Below are 21027 nucleotides of genomic sequence, written 5' to 3' on the forward strand. Positions count from 1 at the left end.
TCAGGATTTTGAAACCTGCTCCTTTCTGAACTATTGGCAATGTGAAACGGAAGTGCTGGCTATTTCACCCCATAATACTTACGGCTGATACGACGGGCTTTTAGCTGTTACGTAATTGTAATGACGGCACTGATACTACTTCTCCATGTCGCCTTACATGTCTCCGACGGGGTCTTGGGGTCAACGGTAGCGAGAAGCTTCTTGACGTGGCAAATGTGCATTCTCCGAGGTGCGCTAGTGCCGCCCTAATAGGCAGGGTAGGGAATCAATCCATCCACGTCATTATCCGGCTTTGTGGATTGATGTAAGACCCCTGTCACATTAACTGAGGGATTTCCTAATTGGACAATTCAGGAACCCGCCGCCGACACCTCATCATTTGTCGGTGCCCAAGTAGAAGGCTGGCGGACTTCGGTATGCCCCTCGTTGTTGGTCGGGTCAAGAGGTAAGTCTGCCATCTCGGTTCACCGACCGTATGAATCGAGTAAAAGAGGAGACATTTGGGTTCAGGCATTATAACGCGTCGCGACGTGTCGCAACGCGTCCGATGTTTTGCATGGTTAGATCTGTTAGTGTTTGCGCAGAGGTATAGCAAATATTAACGAAATATATCAGGGTACTCATCCCCATGACTAGCGTCCACGTCAATCCACTCACTCTTTTTAGAAGGCAGGTTCCGTGTTCCCCTTGATGCTAAGTCTTGTCTGGGGTTGAAGGTCAGCTTGGCAGCGGACAAATAGAGTCACTGATCGATTTGCAGTAGTAGTAGTGTTTCTTATGCCTGGGAGAATGGATCTTAGAGGGCCTGTGGCTACGCTAAATTGTTTAAAATAGCATCGGTTGTCAAGGTTGTAGTCATTTAAGCGGGGTTAGAATGGAATGGACTTATTCCGCCCGGGAGGATGCATAGCGAGGAAGTGTAAACTTTCATGTTTTATTACTTAATCATGACTCCTAAGTTTCCATCTGCGCGCAAACGCGGTAGGCCGTCACTGAACCGCGCCTCTTGGCCCTATGAGGCGTATCCTCCCGGGCGGAATGAATTCAATTCAATGAACCGCGCCTCATCATCACCAGATTATCCAACCCAGCGATCGTTACACGCAGCGCAGCGCATTCATCAAGCATGTGGCATGTGGCCAACTGAGTTCTGCAAAGGTTTTGTACCTGAGACTTGGGGTGTTCGACTTATCGAGAGCCTTTCTACGTTGGTGTCTCTGGTAGTGGCTGCTGAGAACGTGGAGCTCGACCAGGTGCGCCATAGATTGAAGGTTTTCGCCACTAGCCATCCGCGCTCAGATCGCCCGCGACTTCGTGAGCTAGATATAGCAAAGGTGCGAAAGTGGCTACGTGGGATGGGTATTGATACTAAACAAACACGGCGATGGAATGGACGTGCGGATGATGAGGATCGGACTGCGGAGAGTGACAGAACCAAGGCAAACTCTGAACCGGTTGATGAGATTATCGCTCTAGGCTCTCGAGAAGATCTCAGCAAATACGGAGACAAAAATGAAGAAGAGACTGAAGAAGATCCCGACTTGACTGTCGAAGACGAAGAGAGCGCCCCTCATAAACGAAATCTTTGGTCGCGAAGCAGAGACATCGGTGATATTCAGGATGATGAGCCTATGGAGGACACCATAGCGGCCAATCCTAGGTCTGGGCCTGCTATAATCAATGGACAATCCAGGGGCAGTCCTGTCGCCTCTAGCTCCGGCTCTAGCTCCGGCTCTAGCTCCGGCTCCAACGCAGCCGAGTCAAGCGCTTGCCCTCGGCGCGACTTTCAACCACCATCTCGCTTGGCTCATGATACCTCCCAGAGCTCTATTCGCCGTCCAGAGGGACCAGATGAACAAGCGTCCGCGCCTTCTGCTGCTACAACTCCACGGGCTTTTCAAAGCTCGACGCAGCCACGCGAACCACCAAGCTCCCAAACGACGGCGCCTCTCACCTCTGCTTCTCAGAACGCCCAGGGTACTCAACGATCTGGTGTGCAACCGCTCAAGCAAACAGCGTCATCTGTTCCGGGCCATCCTCAGACTCCCGTGTCTTTTCCTGCAACAACTCCACAGGGCACTACGCGTCCTCCGCAACAACAAGGCAGCCAGGGATCAGCAACCGCGGCTCAGAACTCTGTACAGCTTCGCGCACAATCATCAGCATCTCTACCCACCCCCCAGAGCGCGCGACAGCCTGACCAGCAATCAAGTAGCCAGCCATCCATGTCCGGAACGAGTTCTCAAAGCCCCTCGACTCCTCGCGCACAAGCCAGCTCGCAGCCAGCACTGTCTCGTTGTACCGGCACTACTTCTCAGGCCTCCCAGAGCTTTCAGCAGCAACCGAACCACCGACCATCGGCGTCTATCAACACGACTCCTCAAGCATCTCTACACTCCCACCTAGGAGGCAGTCAACCATCGACACCTCGTCCCATCGCCCCTGCTAGGGCTAACAAGCGCCCTGCTCCGTCATCGCCAGTAAACACATTTACATCCACCAACAACTTCATCAACCGGACAGCGGCGAGCAGTTCAGAATCACTTACAGCCCCTTTAACCAAAAGACAAAAGACTGCTGACATTCAATGTCCAAGTTCACAGGTGACTGGATCATTGGATTGGAACGCTCTTCTTGTAAGTAACATTTGCAAATCCAGTCAATCCGATGTGGTCATCATAAACTAACATCCCTTCAGCCCACCGGAGACGAATTCAGAGCAAGCTTGAAGGCTGCTTCGGCTGCCTTATTTCCTCATATCAAGAGCTTCCAAGAACTTTTAACATCCATCAATGACGAACACTGCCGACTCACCGCATTTGAGCGCAGCCTCAGACCTACAAAGAACGAGCAAGCAACGGAACAGGAAAAAGCCCAAGACGCGCTCAAGGATGTCGAGAAATCAATGGCCACCGAGAACAAGTTGCTCAGGGACCTGGAAGATCTCTACAACAAATATCCTGGAGATAACGAACTTCGCACGTTCCTGGATAAACGAAGACGAACGGTTCGCGAACATGAAGAGGTATATACCGCAGTCAAAATCCAACTTGACAAGAGTGCTTCTGGGCTTTTCAAAACCGATAGTAAGATTGCGTTGGCTACCAAGAGGATTGGGCAGCTTGAAGCCGAGAAGGCCGAGGTCATGAAAGAGAAGATGGGGATTGATACGGCGGCGAAACGATTGATGCTTATGTCTCGTTTTATGGAACCCGGCTGGCAAGCTAGACTGGCTATGGTTGAGGAGGCTTTGGGAGAAGAAGTTATGCAGTTTGCATTTTCATAGGGGTTTCATTGTTGTGAGTGGTGGTTGGAGTTGTAATATAGGGATATCAGCTTTACTAAGCGTGACGTTGGTGTGGAGGAGATATCTTTAGCTTATTCGGACAAGCATCGTATTGAAAGAAACCTACCGAGATGACATGGACTTGGTGTCATCGCCCAGAGGCTGAAAGAACTGCATGAAACGGATAAGGGATTGAGTGCTGTTACGCTGAGATTATGTTAGGGTCGTCATGTATTTAAGAGATGGTTCTCGACGAACTGACTCCAGACAATACCTACCTAGTTATAAAAGAAGATAGAAGCCACCAGTTCTAATTTCAGGCTGCAAGCAAAATAATAAAGATCACCATCTCCGGTCAACAGACTGTCACTAGAGTCTCGACCTCATTAATAAGTTTTGAGTAACTTGAACTAACGTTCATATCTCAATTATGACTATTCCTTCATCCACCAAACCCAATCAGTTCTCATCATCATCAAAGCCAACCTGTTGAATATTGGAGGGTTCACCCTCAACTTCGGGATTAAAGTCTGAAGTCTTCAGCAGATCGTAGGACTTTCACGGTTTCACCTTAATATCTGACAGTTCGTCAAGTTGATGTATCGAAATTAAAATCGAATCGACTGGTCGATCAATTTCGAAGCTTGAAGACTGGATTCGAGGCGCTTGTGGATCTTTTATGGTGAATATGCCGACGTCTTTTCAAAGGCGTTTCTGATGGAATGTCGCGAGTTTGATATGGATAGCGCTTCATAATAGGCTGCATGTACATTAAGTGGCAAAACTTGATATAAAGAAAGGATTCGCGGAGAAGCAGGGAGGAAAGCAAACAGGGTAGCCAGTTAGTACCCCTCGGATACTACCCCAGATAGATGTTAGAAGCTTAGCAGGTGTACATACACTAGAGGAGGAGTAGGCAGCGCATGGACATCTAAACCCGAGAGTAGGTGTGATAACCACAACATAGGTAACGGAACTGGCTGTATATAGGGATCGACGAGAACCTAGCCATAAACTGCTACACGTTAACAAGATGGAAGGGCGCACAGACAGACACCTACCCTTTGGGCTTGGAAGTATGGAACAAGTCGTGAGAGGCAGTACTTGAGTGGTAGTAAGCAGAGAATCATTAAAACGTCTATAATTCTGCCCCTGCCTGACCTTACCAAATCCTACTAGTTCCCCCTTAACAATCCTGTTTAAACCGAAAACCGACAACCTAAACCCATCATTCATCCCTACTTACACAACGGATAGCCTGGGATGGAATTTGACTGTGAACTATGCTAAAGAAAGTATGATGCAATACGCAAACGAGCATTAAAATGGCATTGATGCATATCAGCAGATTCCTCACGCTTTGGCCTACCCTTACGCCTTATTTATGCATCTTCTACTGTCGTCGATTTTGGACGCATTTTGATTGTCATTTTTTGGCCAGCATCGAGATTTGACAGAGGCGTTTACGGCCATTCTAGCCCTGTCCCTACTTACATAGCGGATCTTCAAATCTCATTATACATCTTCTTTTATGCTCCAACCTCCCACATATCTTCATTATGTATTAGGCACTCGCTTCCTAAATATCAGAGATCTATCATAATTGCTCGCCATGGATAAATGCCGACGCCGCCGGCCACCCTAGATCGACACAGCGCATTCTGGCTTTGAAAACTGGCCCAACACAGAGCCTGATTCCTGTTCGTTTCTTAAGCTGCCAAAAGACGCGAGGAGCCTTATCTGAACCAAAGAGAAGATGTCAGACATAATCTCGCAGCTGCCAAACGAGATTCTACGAATCATTATGGAAAATGTTGGGTACTCCCCCAATTTATCTCCTTTTGTTAGTGCATTGTCACCGGAACAAGTGGGACAGAAGGTTATCTAGTAAGGCCTCACTGATACAGAGCTCAGGTCACCTCGATCAGAGATCTTAAATCAGCAACTGAAGTCTCGAAAAGAATCCGGAGCGTTTGTCTACCAATATTTTGGCAGTCCGTCGAGATTAGACCCAAAGGAATCTCACACTATATAGACCTCCCCGGCTTACCACTGCTCTATCTGTCCCCAATATCTTCGAAGTACATCAAACACCTGCATTTCCGAAAAAGCCTAGGAGTCTGTTGGCAATTTTATCAATGTCCTCATTCCGACGGACCCCGCAAGGCAGATCTGGACCTCTGCTTCGCGCTAACCCCAAGTGTGGGGTTGGGGTTAATTTCAGCCAATAAACAGCCGGGCCCCAATCCACTCGATTCAAGTCCAAATTTTGAGCGAAATTATCCATTTTGGTGGCCGATTACTGTTCAATCGCCTCTTAATAGTTCCTAGGGTGATTGACTGTAGATTTACTAGCAAAGTGCTCTCGCGATCCGTGTCCTATGGCTTAGCATTCCACTCCAAGAACGCCGTCTTTGCCAACCGGATATCCTCTAAAAAGCTTTGACTTGACCGACTTCGCTTGCTCGAATCACCAGTTACCTTCTTGCCATCCATCGTCTCCGACTGCCACGCTCGCTTGTTCGGCACCAGCTGCGCCAGCGGACGTCGAGGCGGGTTGAGCAGCAAAGCCCGTTCAAAGTCGATCACCATAATCCCGCCGGTCTCGGGATTGAATAACATGTTTGCGAGCCTCACGTCTTTGTGGACCACGCGCTCTCGATGCATGGCTCTCAAGGACCGAATGGCCTCGTCTTCGAGCGACCTGCCCATGTCGCCAGCCCTCTGCGCTCCGTCGACGCTGCAGCCTCCCCAGGACAAAAATGTCAAGTGCACCACGTAGACCCGGTGGTCGTAGTAGTAAGTCTTGTTCATCGATCGAAGGTCAACCGCACCCAGGAAAACGGGCACGTGGACGCCTTGCACTGGCTTGAGACGCTCGTAGACAGCAGCCTCGTGCTGGAGATCTTTGATGAAAGCCCGCACCGTGCCCTTGCTGACAAAGGTGTAGCCATGAGCAAGTAGGGTCACTTGGAAAAGCACACCCCGCGCACCACCTTCCCCCAATGGCCTGATCCCGTCGTCGAGAGACTGTTCCAGCTGCTTCCGGAGTAGGCGAAGCCACTCCTTGTGGTCGACAGGATGACGTGCGCGGGCGGTAGCGCAGCTCCCGCAGTGAAGCGCCACGTTCGGGCACTTTGGGTCAAGAAAACCACCCTTGACCATCCCGAGAAGACATTTCTGCGTACAGTACTGCCGACCCTGCTCGCCGTCTCGCGCGGCGGCCGCAACGCCAGTCGCCGGCTCCGCCTGGTTCCTTGTCTTGTGTTTCGTCCAGTTGGCGTAGGCGTGTCCGGTGGCCTGGATGCCGACTCGTCATCAGATGGCTCCGGCTTGCCGTCCTTCCTCAACGACCCCTCGCCAATCTGGCACTTGGCAGTTCGACGCGTCCTTCTGCGCGGCAAGGCCGGCGACCGATCGACATCCTTGTAGGTGGTAGGTTCATGGCCAGGAGAGTAGGCTGACGACACCGATCGTTCATTTTCTGGGATAGAACGGAATGTCGATTCGAAGTCCTCAGACCACCTCTTCAAGCCATTCATAGCTTTTTGACGTTCCTCCTGGCTAATCTCCCGTCGCTCTCCAGGCGCACCGAGAGCCATGAGGGTGAACGCTAGATATTGACCGACAGCCGTGCATATATGGAGGTTGTTTGGATGTGCCGACACCTCCGGACCAGGCTCTGCTAGATGATAGTACAGAGTCTCAGGGTCGTCGTCCCAGTCGATGTTGAGAAACACAATAGCCTCGCCAGTAGTAAGAAGACCATACCCAAGGCCGCTTTCAATCATGTACTGATACGTCTGCGTGATGGCAGATGCCGTCAGCTTCTCCGCGTGGTACTGGAAACGCGCGTCAGGGTTAATAAAAGTTGGAATCGTCCTTCGGTTCACAACTTCGCTGTAGATGTCCATGGGGCGGAGACCGACGCGAAGGTGCGGAGCGGTCAGCTTGTGGGGCGGCTTGTACTCGGAAACGTAAACCATTGTGCGCTGGGAAGACGGCGTGTTGTCGGATCGATAGACGCAGATTTGATCCGGCCGCAACTGGTTGAGATCTATTCCGTGGTCCGGCGTCCGCGGCGGCGTCGATGGGGTCTCCCTCTCAACCACTTCTTCGGCAACATCGCTGAGGGCATGGGGATGGTTCTCAAAGACGACACCATCTCCGATCTGAAAATCCCTGCCGACCTCTTCGACCTGTTTAAGCTGTTGTACGATGGCCCTAACCGGATCCTCCACGCTATTATGTAGGAAATATTCGAGCGTCTTCTCGTCTCCTATCGGTCGTTGGGAGACCCGGTTCCCCATGCCGGCCAGGAAGTTTCGGTTCTCGAAAAGGCGGCTTTCGGTAGGAAATGAATGGTGCAGTGTACCGAAGGTGACCTTCTGTTGATGAAGGAAGTTGGGCCATGGCCTGAGGTTTTTAGGACACCACTTGTTACGCGGGTTGGTCAACGGGCCCTTTGAGGTCAGTTTTGGATCTGTTTCGATGGCGAAGCGAGAGAAGACGGAATCATGGCAAGCTGCAATGTATTCGTCAAGCGTCGTGAGTCGTGTGTGTTCCTCTGCTTCCTCGGCGCGTTGCTGTTCCCTCTCGGCGCGTTGCTGTTCCCTCTCGGCGCGTTGTCGCTCCTCCTGTCGTTCTCTCTCTGCTCCCTCGGCGCGTTGCTGTTCCCTCTCGGCGCGTTGTCGCTCCTCCTCCGCGCGCTGCTCAGCTTCTCGTAGGAGTCTTGTCAATTCCTCTATACTCGATGGTCCATCCATGATATATAGGATTGATGTCGTGGTGAGGAGTGATTTCGAAGGGTGGATATTTGTGTCGTAAACGTGTGTATTGTGTTTTGATGTTTTGAGCTAATTAAAATGGAACTACACTACGTTGCGAAGGGTTACCCGCCGGAAATCATTTCGAGGGCGGCCAATACATGGGCTAGGTGCCCAAATTATGTCAGCAATCGTCGCCCCGATTTGATCCGTAAGGCTGTTTAACCGATTGGCCCCGCCCTGTGAGGCCTCCCGCTCGCACCCTGTCTGAAGCCGATCCCGTTGAGCACTGGCCTGGTTCGCGGAATAGACACTCCGATATGTATACTACTTCATCAGAGATTGGTGCCACTTCAACTGGTTCTTTTGGTCTCACTCCTCCCGGCTAGCCAACGAGTAAATGATTTTCTTTTGGCCATTACTACGCCGGCGTGACAGAATGGCTACACGGGTCACTCTTATACAGGCAGGCGTTTCTTTTATGGCTTCTGATTCGCTCTTTTTTCCTTCGACCCACAGGTACATCCACGCAAAGGCGGTGAAGGCAGCTCCCCCTTAAAAAGTCCTTGCTTTTGGTAAAGAACCAATCGGGTCAACCAGTTCTAAAGCGAACATCACAACAAGGTCTAGTTTTCACTGCAGAACCAGGCCAATTCAAGTATGCCCTAGAGGGTAGTTATCTATCTCGCTATCCTCTACCTACTATCGAAGGAAGTCCCTCCTTTTCTTAATACCTGATGAGGAGAGGCTGTTCAGACAGTTCTGGTATCATCGTGAGACATCTTTCCTTGAGGTGGCTGCCTGCCATTTCTCCAACACTACACACAGTGTTGGCAGAAGCTAAATGCACTAACAAAAAGGGATGGACCAATCAGAAGCCGTAGAAATGACGCCTGTGTAAGAGTCACGCTGGTGTAGCCATTTTGTCACCCCGGTGTAGTAATTACCTTTCTTTTAGCCAGTCATATGTTGAAGTAAGCATTTACTAGAAGGGGAATGTCGTAAAATCATACGACTATACTGCAGGAGGCCCACCGTTTACTGGGCACATGCAAAGTAACGGTTTATGGCTATTCTGGCCTGATCATTTCCCCTCTTTTAGACCTAATTAAAGCTTCCTTCGTCATATGAATCTGACTATTCCTACCCGCCTATCAAGTAGACACATGTATCTATAAGTCTCTACTCCAAAACTTACAAAGAGAATGTTATTGCGAAGAGGAAGGTGTACATGTACAATACTGTAAAGGTTACGCAACATTCCATTCATGCAATCTACCAAGGTTCGCACTACCTGCTGCCACCAGAACGCGGAGGTGGACGCATAGACCGGTCCGCCACAGAAGATTGTCATACTTTTACCGTGATGCAGCTAAGACGCTTATACACAGGGTTCGGATCAATTCAACGAGCATCAATATAACACCTCGTTGATAGATAATAGATGATTACGTAATGACAGGTGGGTTGATTGATAGAAGTTGATAAACAAACGACATTGATTGATAGATGTTGGTATCCGTTGATAGGTGTTGCACCCATATTTGCTGACAAGCCAAGCCTCTAGCTGTTAATCCTCAGATTCTTCGACATCTGGTATCATGTTGCCCGTCCACTTCAACATTGGATCAAGATCCTGGATCACACCAGCGTGGTACCAGCTCCGGATGGTCTGACAGAGTGAAAGAGTATCGGCATGCAGTCGGTTGCGCAGAGGAACCACCATGTGACCGGTGACGCTAAACAGACGCTCGACCTCAGCACTCATGGGAAGTACAGTGTGTAGATCTAGAGCCATGCGTGATAGCCGAGGGTATTTTTGCCTTCTCTTGTGCCAGTAAAGACGCGGGTCCTCCACATGCTTATCGCCTGCAGCGTGATCATGCTCCCATAGTTCAAACTCATCCGGCTCCAGTTGCCGCTGGCGACGCACATGGTGACAAGGAGGCTGACGTTTGCCCGCTGACGTCTCGCCTTTGCTTTTTGAAGTTTGTGAATTTGTTGGTCGAAAGACGAAGGGCTTTCCTAGGCGGCTCGAGGACGTCTTCAGCGTCAATCGGCAAATCTTTGTACTGTTCACGCCATAGGCGGTACACCTGTTGCCTCGCTGCGTCGATCCAGTTGGGGTGATCTTCGTACCACCCGTCGAAAGCGTCCCAACGTTTCCCAGGATTCAGAACCGCGGCAGCGTAGATCAATGGTGATTCACCCACCTTCGCGTAGTAGGAATCGAGCTTCTTCCACGCATTGTTGACGTTCACGACCAAATGATCACCTTCAGGAAGACCTGCCACGATGCCCTTCGCAGTCTCGAGGCCGTCGAGGAGAAACTCATATGCATCAAGGATTTCCCAACTTGCGCCATGAATCTGGTCAATGGCTTCCTCGCCAAGGCTTCGCTGTTTCTCGCGAGACTGGGAGTCGCCCTGCAGGGATTTGATGACAAGCTCAAAATTGAGAAGGATGTCATGGAGAGCTTGTATTGCCTCCCAATCACTCTCTTCCAGCCTACTGCCTTCCTGGAGAAAGTAGGGTTCTCTGACGCCCTTCCTCAAGTTGCCGCATCTTGTTCGGTTCTCAGAGTCGAAATGTGCCCTAGCCTCGAATATGAAGGTATCGTAAAAAGGCTTTAGTCGAAGCGCGCGTTGCATCATGTAGAATTGCGAAAGCCATCGGGTGGCATTGTCGGTGACAACCTTAACTGGTTTATGGGCTTTGAACCCAGAGTCTTCTGCTGCCTCTCGAATGCGGTGCTCCTGGGCCGAGATAAGCTTCCTCGTCCATAGGTCTGACCGATTGACTTCTTGACAGAAGTTGTGAAGCTTCCCAATGGGTCCTCTCTTCCTCCACTGCTCGTGTTCGCGCTGCACAGTAAGCAGGCCATCGTTAACATCCCGCTCGAAAGACTCATAATCTTGGCCGAAAAGAAGGGCCTTTACAACCAAATTTATAACATGACCCAGGCAGCGAACTCTGCGCTCTGGCCAATGAAAGCCCAGGGCATCCCCGATTTCCGCCAAAGCCGTATCGTTGTTCGATGCATTGTCGACAGTGAAATATCCGATCTTCTTCTCGATATCGTAGGAGCTGATGACTTCGAGAACCGCAGCGGCGATATTCTTCCCAGTATGCCTGCCATCCATTTCAGGCAGACCAAGCACAATTTTGTGGGGTTGTGCCTGTCGGTCGCGATATACCTACGGCACTGACACCATAGAGTGAGAGGCCGTTTGTTGAAGTCCAGCCATCAAAAGCAAGATGAACTTGACCAGGGCTCTCCTGAAGCGTCTTGGCTACCAGCCCCTTGTTTTTCTCGTATTCGCGAAACGCAATCGCCCGCACGCTCTTGTCGCTGATGTGCGCGCGTTGGATGCCGACCGAAGGGCTGAGATACTCGAGGACTTCGCGAAGAAAGGGATGTTGCGCGGTGCGGAAGGGCAGGTTGGCGCTGACCATCCACTTGACCATCTTGCGTTGGAACTCCTCCTTGTTGAAAGAGGCAACCAGTCGATTCGCCATAGCTTGCTGATTCGCGTCGTTGACGTCGAGGCCAAAGAACGAAACGACCGACATCTGATCCGCCATGTCATGTGGACGTTTCAGAGTATTCGGTACGGTTCGCTTCGCGCTCGCGTTGCGCACGTTGTGGAAGCTCGAGAGATGTAGCTCAACGTTGCTGAGGTTTCGAGCGTCGTAGTGTGAGGGTCGAAGGTCTCGCTTCTTAACGCAAAAGCCGCAGACCCATGTGGCACTGTTGCCCGCCTTTGAGATATCGAGGCCGAACTTCCATACCCATTGTCTTGTAGATGACCTGCGTTCACTGAGGGTGTAGCCTTTGAATCGTTCGAAGACGAAATCATGATCCTCGTCAGTAAGGTCCAGGGGGTCAGAACCTGTAAAGTTGGCATCATGAGCGTGGGGATGAGGGGAGGCTGATTTGCTTCGCAAAGGCGTTGACGGTGTGGATGATGGAGCAATGGTGGCCGAGCTCTGCATTTCGTCAGGTGGTTGCTGTTGGCGAACGCGTCAACGACGCGTCTCGTTGCGCGCGAAATATCTTGCCTCGGTCCGCCCACCTACCCTGCAGTCCGCCGTCAACAAACATCAACTTCATCAACGTTGATGCCATCTCGTTGAATTGATATGTCTTGGCGAGTAATGAAATTGATTGATAGATATTGAAACATCTCTGACGCCCGTTGATTGATGGTTGATGCTCGTTGAATTGATCCGAACCCTGCATACAGGGTGATGCGAGTCCAGCGTCAGTAGTTTATTATAGATTTTTTTTTGAGATCGCCCCAAAATGGACTAAACGTGGCGCACGCCCCTGTACTAACGGCGCTAAGTATGATCCCTGCCTTTCGTACTCACTAACAGCATTTAGCTGGGTACCAGTGATCCCAAGTGAATTTAGACTCCATGCAGGGCCAGCTAAAATGAAGAGGATGATCCGTTGTGTGCCTTATAAGAATTAAGTAACTGTAAGTCGATTATGGTACACGTCTTCGAAGCCCGGACGCCGAAATATTCAGATCCTATCACATAGCGGGGTTAATATCCGCTCTGGCTGTGCATCTGGCGTGTGCCGCACTTAGTCCGTTTTGGGACATTCTCAATACAACATCAATAATAAACTACTGACCAGTGTGGGAAATAAGCGGTCCATAATGGGCTCCTGGACTGGACCGCCTATTCAGTCCAGTCCAGTCCAAGGCCATTGAACCGACTGGACCGCCCATTTAAGGCCCATATTGTCAGGTGAGTAAATAGTGCAATCTGATTGACTGAGCTTGGTGGGAAATATGATAATTAGACCAGTCTACGTACAGTACATAAGTTAAATACCTTCGATATCGGTGCTTTAATGCAGCCGTTGCAGCGTAAAATGTTGGCCTGACTGCGCAGGCAGCTACTGAAGCCTGGCTAGGCACCATCAATTATTCTACACCCCAACGACTTCTGCCTATCGCTATGACTCAATATTCTATGTTGCCTAGAAGGCTTTGATGGTATTTAAAGTGACTAAATGCCCTTCTGTTGCCATTTATGTCATTGCTGTGGAGTAACTTAATCTCAACCCAAACTTGGTCATGGCATCATTAATTAGCGACGACCAATCATCTGCTATTTCCACAGATGCGAATAACACTACGGAACTTTCTAGCCTCTTTCGTATGTCAGGAGCAAATCCCCAAAGCCCTGACAGTACGCATGAGGACACTACCGATGATGTCGACGATGCCTACAAAGGTATTAACTGGAGTAAGCTCGAAGGCTATACCATGGCACCGCATTCCAAGCGACAGCACATCTCCTGGACATGGGAACATGGATATCGCATTCAAAACATGAATAGCCAAGTTATCTTCTGGCTTTGCAAGATTTGCATACAGAGAAAGGCTAACAGGAACACGATGTACAATATTGCTGGCGGCTCGCACTCGCAGATACGTCACCTCCGAGATAAACACAATTTGGATGCGAACGGCCCTATTCAAAAGAAGCGGCGGCTTACTTTCAACGGCAACACCTCGACAGCAGGGCCGATCGAGCAAGCTCTTGTCAATCAGCGAATATCCGACTTCAGTCCTGAGCGATTCAAGACGGCCTTACTACGCTGGATGGCCTACGCAAATATCTCCTTCCGCCAAGTAGAACTTCCGCAATTCCATGAGCTTCTACAGGAGGCATATGCCGAGATTGGCACCGTTGGGTGCTTACCAACAGCTCATACGCTTGTGAGCTGGATTAAACGAGACTTTCACCATTACAAGGCTGTTGTTGTAGAGCAGCTGCAGGAGGTAGAGGGCCACGTCCACTTTACATTCGATCTCTGGACTGCTGGCAATCTTCTTAGCCTCAATGGAGTGTTCGCACACTTCCTCGATCCCATTGGCAAGAAGAAGAAGATCCTCCTGTCTATACCGTCAATCAACGGGAGCCACACGGGCGAGGCTATTGCAGACGGCGTTGGGGAGAGCATCAAGGAGTTTGGCCTCGAGAAGCGCGTGGGCTACTTCGTCCTGGATAACGCCGGAAATAACAACACAGGCGTAGACGCACTTGGACGAATGTTTGGCTTCAATCCCAGCAAACGTCGGCTACGCTGTACAGCCCACATTGTTAATCTCGTGGCCACGCAGATCATGTATGGCAAAGATCTAAGGGCCTTCGAGGCCGAGGGTGATGCTCCTCGCGCCCTCCAGGACGACCTCAAGCTTTGGCGGCGCAAGGGTGCCCTAGGTAAGCTCCGCAACATCATTATGTGGATTACTGATAGACACGCTGGCGGCGGCCGCGCCAGAGAGTTTAAAGCGCTACAAATCGAGTCCCAAAATTGTCTTCTGGACGACGAGCCCCGCCGACCCCCTGCCGAGCTTAAACGGCCGAACGATACTCGGTGGAACTCACATTACTATGCCTTCGAGACGGCCGTCCTCAATCGAGCCCCAATCGACGCCTATTCCGAGAAGGAGGAGCGCGCTCACAATACACGCCTTGACCGGGTTACACAGAAAAATAGACGGCTAGAGGCAGATAAGCATATCAAGTTTCCAGCCAAACCCTTGATTGTGGAAGATAAGATGTCAACTGAGGACTGGGTCACGGTCACAAGGTATATGGAGATATTAAAACCGTTGATGCTGGTCACAAAGAAACTCGAAGGATATCCACGGCAGGGCCGCAACGGCCTTATGTGGGAGGTGTTGCCTTGCTATGAGTTTCTCTTGAACCATCTGGAGCGCCTAATGGAGCAATACAGGCACGATCCGGACGAGGACCTTAAGCTGAACATCCAGCTCGGATGGCAGAAGCTGAACGAGTATTACACGAAGATCGACGACACTGAAGTCTATGTGGCCGCTGTGGCCCTCCACCCTCAACTCCGGCTGACTAAAATTAAGCAACTATGGGCCGACCGAGTAGATGATGGCTGGATCTGTAGGGCAGAACAACAACTCCATGACCTCTGGCGGCAGTACAGGGATCTGCCACTTCCAGAGCAGCCTCATCCGGAAGCGGAGGATGATATCCTGGACGAGATTCTCAATACAACTCAGCTTCCTTCTGAAGAGGATTTATTTGGGCCGATGGCACAGCTTGGTAAGAAGCCAGCCCAACCACCGCCGCCGCCGCTAGACGAGATGGATGAGTTCCAAGGCACGGTTGACACCTCCTTCGCGAACCAGAGGGATCCGGTTTCATTCTGGGTGTATAACAGGCCCCGCTGGCCTCGGCTTGCGCGGATGGCACTTGACATTTACGGCATCCCACCAACGGAGGCAGATAACGAGCGGTTGTATAGTAGGATGGGGGACATGGTGACAAAGAAGAGGAACTGATTATCAGCAGCTACGATTGGAGCTATGCAGTGTCTCCGACAGTGGGATGAGGACGAGATAATTATTTGGAGATCACGATAGATGCGCTTAATGCCAAGGACCAGTTAAGTTTAACTAGTAGCCACGATAGCTCTATGATTAATACTGCCATCGACATCACTCGCTTACGCCCTATGAAGTCTTCCGAGCCTCCTTTTCTGTACATAGTTTTCTCGACCAGTGCACTTATTGATGCTCAATGCGATGTGGACTTAGTATCAATGCAACAATACCGGAACTTCATCACCGTATCAAGTTTTGGTCCGACTCTTGGTGCCAGTCCAATTATGGCAGGCGGTCCAGTCCAGACACCCTGGACTGGACTGGACCGCCTATTTCTCACACTGCTGGAGGAGGACTGGCTTGAGCTTGCCCGCCAGCTTCCCGACTGCCCACCAAGCCAAGAGGCAATAGATCTTCTTGGTAGACGGGATATCGATATCCAATACGATTGGACACCCCACGTCGGCCGCTACGCTGACCCAGAAATCGTTCAAGGCGATTATTGGCGCCAGCGCATTGAGCAGAATTGTCTCTACATAGATGTTAAAGACATGCCTTTAGAGGTCTGCGATACGCTCAACCCGGAGCAGCGGATAGTATACGATACATTTATTGGACACTTCCAATGCGGTAGCGAGGAGCAGGTTCTACTCCATGTTGACGGTGGTGGCGGGACAGGCAAGTCCTACATGATCAAAGTCCTGTCTTCGCATCTTCAGAGACTCGCTGGTAACTGGCCCAGTCCAATCTGGAGAACCGCACCCACGGGTGTTGCCATCAACCAGATAATGGGGACAACATTACACTCTCTCCTCCGGCTACCTGTGGATAGGGCTTTTACAGAGCTATCCCCAGCAGATGCTAATGCTATTCAGAAGAAGCTACGGGACGTTAGGTATCTTGTGATCGATGAGAAAAGTATGCTGGGTCTGCGTCAGCTTTCGTGGATCGACAAGCGCCTCCGCCAAGTCTTTCCTGCCAGAGCAGCCGAATTCTTTGGCGGCATAAGCATCATCCTCGTTAGTTACTTCTTCCAGCTCCCGCCGATTGCGAATAAGCCTCTCTACTTTGATGGGCCACTCAAAGACCTGCATGAGGTCTCTGGCCAGACGGCATATAGGGCATTCAACCACACTGTCTTCTTGAAGAAGGTCCAGCGGCAACAGGGCGATGACCAGGCTGGCTTTCGTCTTGCGCTTGAAGAATTACGTGGTCTAAAGTTATCCATCGAATCATGGAAACTTCTGAGCCAGCGTGTGCAGGTCAAGCTAAGCCAGCGCGAGGAAGATACCTTTGATGCTGCTCTTCGTATCTATAGCAAGAAAGCTCGTGTTAACAAGTACAACTACGAGCACCTTGTCCGTCTGAAGCACCCAGCAATCCAAGTCATGGCGAAAAACATTGGCAACGGTGCTGACAAGGCAACATCTGAACAAGCTGGCAACTTGGCTGGCCAGTTTCCGGTATGTATCGGTGCTCGTCTCATGATATCCCAGAATATCTGACAACCAGCAGGCCTAGTCAATGGCGCCCGAGGAACAGTATATGACATCGGTTGGGCCTCTGGTGCTGATACATATCGTGACCCGCCATGTGCCATCATGATGGTGATGGATAAGTATGCCGGGCCGTCATATTTAACCATAGACGACGGGCGCGAGGTAGTACCCATACTCCCAGTAAAGCGAGACTTCTTTCTGGGGACATCCGCGTGTACACGAAAGCAGTTCCCCCTTATGGTATCATATGCCATTACGGTTCATAAGTCACAGAGCATCACAGTGGACAAGATGGTGACGGATCTGTCTGAACGGGCTTTCAGACAGGGCTCAGCTATGTTGCAGTCTCCAGGGTCAAGATGTTAGACAGGTTAATGATCGATGCCCCATTTGAACGGGCATCTCTCCACTATGAGAAGCTACCTGATGGCAAGTATAGTTCTATAATGTTATTCACACTTGAGGCTATGTACGTCCTAACAGATTGGCAGGTATTTTGATGAAAGTCCGCGACCACTGTCTGAAACTCCCCCCAGTTTCAGTTTCATAGCGTGGCTATCCAACACTGGCTTCTACTACGCCGCCACCCTCCGAGCCGTCGACTATTTCAGCCTCGATGACATATGCAACCATAAAATTTCCGGACTACGATGTTTGGACGGCTGATAAATTCAGGCGATTCCCTGGGTTTACCATAGGCCACGACCCTTCTCGAGAGCGGACATGGTGGTGGCATTTCGGATTCAGAATGAAGGATAATAGGCCACGGACTCGCAAGATAGTATGGGTCTGCGAGAGATGCTTCCTCCGGAACAAACCGAGGACCACGGATTATGTATTCATTGCTTCGACAGGCGGAGGTATTGTCCGACATCTGAGAAAGGAGCACAACATCGTGGTTTGTATTATCCCTCCCCATCCCGTGCCCATGTCATTGGACGAAAGGGCTGCTAACATATCAGCCACCCTCACAACACGCAAGACCCGTGGCCGGAAGTGGAAGTACAGATCGGAACATACTCGATATGCTTCGCGCCGATCCAACGAATCCTAGTGATCAGACCCTTCTCGGCAATCTGCATATGATATTCAACCCGAAAATGAATCAACTACTCCTGCTCGACTGGCTCACATACCATAACCTTCCCTTCAATCTCGTGAACTCGGAGCGCTTCAGGCGGCTGCTTCTCTATAACAACCCATCTCTCCAGGAAGGGCAGATACCAACTGGCAAGACGCTTGTAACTCTACTCATGGACGAGTACAGTCGTGCTCTTGGCCCGGTTCACGAGCTGCTTCGAAGAGCGAGAAGTATGATTCATTTTACGTTTGATGGCTGGACTTCCCGACAAAACACATCGTTTCTTGGTATCAAAGCCCACTTTATCGACCAGGATTGGAAACAGTGGAAGATTCTTTTGGCTTTTCCAGCCCTCAAAAAGCGTCATACGGGAACAGCGCTTGCAGATGAAGTTGCGGACACAATCTATTCGTTCGATATGCAAGACAAGCAAGTCTTTCGAGTAGTGCTTATTGCTTGAGGTGATAAACTGACGCTGTTAACTACTATTGGGCTTCAGACTCGGTTATTGTACGCTTGATAACGCTGCGAACAACGGCACGGCGATGGAAGCACTTGCCGCAGAGTTCGATTTCGACAGCAATGAGCGTCGCATTCGCTGTGCCCCTCATTTTCTGGACCTGACCACCAAGGCTATGATGTACGGTAGTAAACGAGATGATTTCAACGAATTGCTTGTTCACTGGGGTGACAAGGACTTTATGAGCGAAGAGGATGAACAGCGCCAGCTGTCCGATGCAATGAATGGGTTGGCGACGGATGATGACTTTCGTGTGCCGAGCGTAGACAAAAACCCGGAACTCGAGATAATCCCAGAGGAGGATCAAGACGAGTGCCCGGTCCCCGGGATTATCAACGCAGAGCAGGTGGATAAATACCGCAAGTTTGGGCCGTTTGGCAAGCTACACAACATCGGCGTCGCCCTTCGGACGAGCAGTCAACTTCTCGAGGACTTTTACGAAGCTCAACGGCAGACCGCCCCTACTGAACCGGTTCTGACGTGGGCTCAGAACGTCTGCACTCGTTGGCAATCTGACGAGGCGATGGCCTCGCGGGCTCTGCTAAAACGCACAGCCTTGAACAGGATGTTTGCTCTTATTGAGGAACGTTGGGTTACCCAAGGGGGTAAAGACCAAGACAAACCTGCGATACTGAAAGAAAAACTTTCTCTTGAGGAGTGGAAAGTTGTTGCCGCGCTCCAGAGGATCCTTCAGCCTTTCAGGGTCGCCTCAAGGCAACTACAAGGTGAGGGTATTGCTGGCAAACGCTCAACTTCAGGGGGATTCGACGAGTATTTCCCAACGGTGGAGATGCTCCTTGATCACCTCGAGCTGGCCGTTCAAGGAGTGATGATTGAAGAGAACGAGGATCAGATCATGGAAGAAGTGCAACTGTTCAACGACATGGATGTGAACACTCGGAGACTTCTGAAGGATTACATCAAGCTCGGATGGAAGAAGCTGAACGAGTACTATGGCAAGCTGAGCTCCACTGCTTATGTAGCGGCCGTTGTATTCCATCCTTGTAAGAAATGGCGAGCTCTCGAACGGCTTTGGGACCAACTCCCGACTCGTCAGACATCAGAATGGAGGAGAAGGTATGAGAGAAGCCTAACGACCATATGGGAAGACAAGTACAAGAACAAGGCTTATGGGGCGGGGTCTGGGACCGTTTCGGCAGCAAAGGCTACGAGTGCCTTGGACTATATTGAACGCCGGCTGGCCTTCAGTCGCTCATTGGCTACGGGCAGTTCTGATTCTCAAGGGCGACAGTGCAAGCGACAACCAGCGGCGGCGATATCGCCACAAGACGAGTTTGACCAATATCTGTCAGAGCCACCAGTTGACAACATGGCATACAAAGCTGGAAATCGATCTATACGATCGATTTCCAAGCATGACGTGACACTTCGCACCGCTCAGTATTGTTAGATTTTACCAACTAGATACACCACACGCCACCAAAATGGGAATCCCCACTTAGAGCAATGCATGAGTGGTTTTTACATCTGACAAGTATCTACGCCTTACGCATCTGCCAACATAAACTCAGAACGGGCTAGTTTATCCCTTGGAAAACCCAACCGTCACACCTCATCAGAACTTGGAGACTTCTTTACTTCATGGAAAATACTTGTTTCGAATATGTCCTCGGGTAAAAGGGTTCGTACACACGTATAGCCAGGAATAGGAGACGAGAGACTGGGAACTCTAGATCAACGTCAAGTATTCATAATTCGTCGAAGCGAACAGAATAGCCCCTGAGCCTACAGAGATACAGCATTACAAGATTATATAATATATTCTATAACCAAAGTCACAAGAAAAACAATAATTACTCTATCCAACACAGTCATTTATTTGTCAGTCTCCTCTTCCTTCTCGGGGCTCAACCGCTTGATCTCTTCTGCCATTCGTTGTATTTCATTTTCCAGAAAATCATTTCGTTCCGCCAGCTCCTGAATCCACCGATCTCGATCTTCTTCATCTTTTAGTCTCTGAACTTCATCATACAAATAACTGAAATATATCTTGGCCATCTTCTTGGCCTCAATACCCGGATCTGTCGTGTCTTAAGAAGTCTTAGTGGCAGCACGAAGAGTTGGCGACAGGGGATGTTACAAACTTTTGGGATTATGGATGCTCTCTGGCATATTGGCAGATTTGTTAGCTTGCAAAGGATCCTGGTTGTGTCCAAGGTCTGGGACTGGGTCTGAACTGTATGGGTACGATATTGTATACTTTTTGTATTTACTCCTCTGCGTCGCTTCGTTTTTATGTCTCCTCGGATAGCAAGAAATGAACCCGCATGACCTGATAACTATGATCAACACGTCACCGCCTTAATGCGTGCCATCTGGAACTCCACTGCCCTATGGTCTACAAGTGCCGCTCTTCCCTGTGTGCCAGGCGGTCTAGGTCTCCCTAGCGCCAGGAGCTGAATCGCAGGGTGCCAGTCAGGCTCAGGGTTCAAATCCACGACACTACACTGAGCCCAGATGTGTCGT

General features: G+C 50.3%; 3 protein-coding genes across 3 annotated transcripts; 1 reads left to right on the plus strand and 2 right to left on the minus strand.

The window, feature by feature from the left end:
- Positions 1-1052: 1052 nt before the first annotated feature.
- Positions 1053-3286, plus strand: FPOAC1_013357 (uncharacterized protein; the record flags this gene model as incomplete). The annotated part of the gene is made up of 2 exons (XM_044857698.1): positions 1053-2636; positions 2699-3286. The coding sequence occupies 2 exons, from the start codon at positions 1053-1055 to the stop codon at positions 3284-3286; spliced, it is 2172 nt and encodes a 723-aa protein (XP_044701080.1).
- A 2379-nt stretch (positions 3287-5665) lies between these two features.
- On the minus strand, positions 5666-8052 carry FPOAC1_013358 (uncharacterized protein; the record flags this gene model as incomplete). The annotated part of the gene is made up of 2 exons (XM_044857699.1): positions 5666-6421; positions 6475-8052. The coding sequence occupies 2 exons, from the start codon at positions 8050-8052 to the stop codon at positions 5666-5668; spliced, it is 2334 nt and encodes a 777-aa protein (XP_044701081.1).
- A 12324-nt stretch (positions 8053-20376) lies between these two features.
- Positions 20377-20673, minus strand: FPOAC1_013359 (uncharacterized protein; the record flags this gene model as incomplete). The annotated part of the gene is made up of 2 exons (XM_044857700.1): positions 20377-20591; positions 20646-20673. The coding sequence occupies 2 exons, from the start codon at positions 20671-20673 to the stop codon at positions 20377-20379; spliced, it is 243 nt and encodes an 80-aa protein (XP_044701082.1).
- Between the last annotated feature and the right edge of the window lie 354 nt (positions 20674-21027).

Source organism: Fusarium poae, assembly GCF_019609905.1.
Source record: "Fusarium poae strain DAOMC 252244 chromosome Unknown contig_2, whole genome shotgun sequence".
NCBI lineage: Eukaryota > Fungi > Ascomycota > Sordariomycetes > Hypocreales > Nectriaceae > Fusarium > Fusarium poae.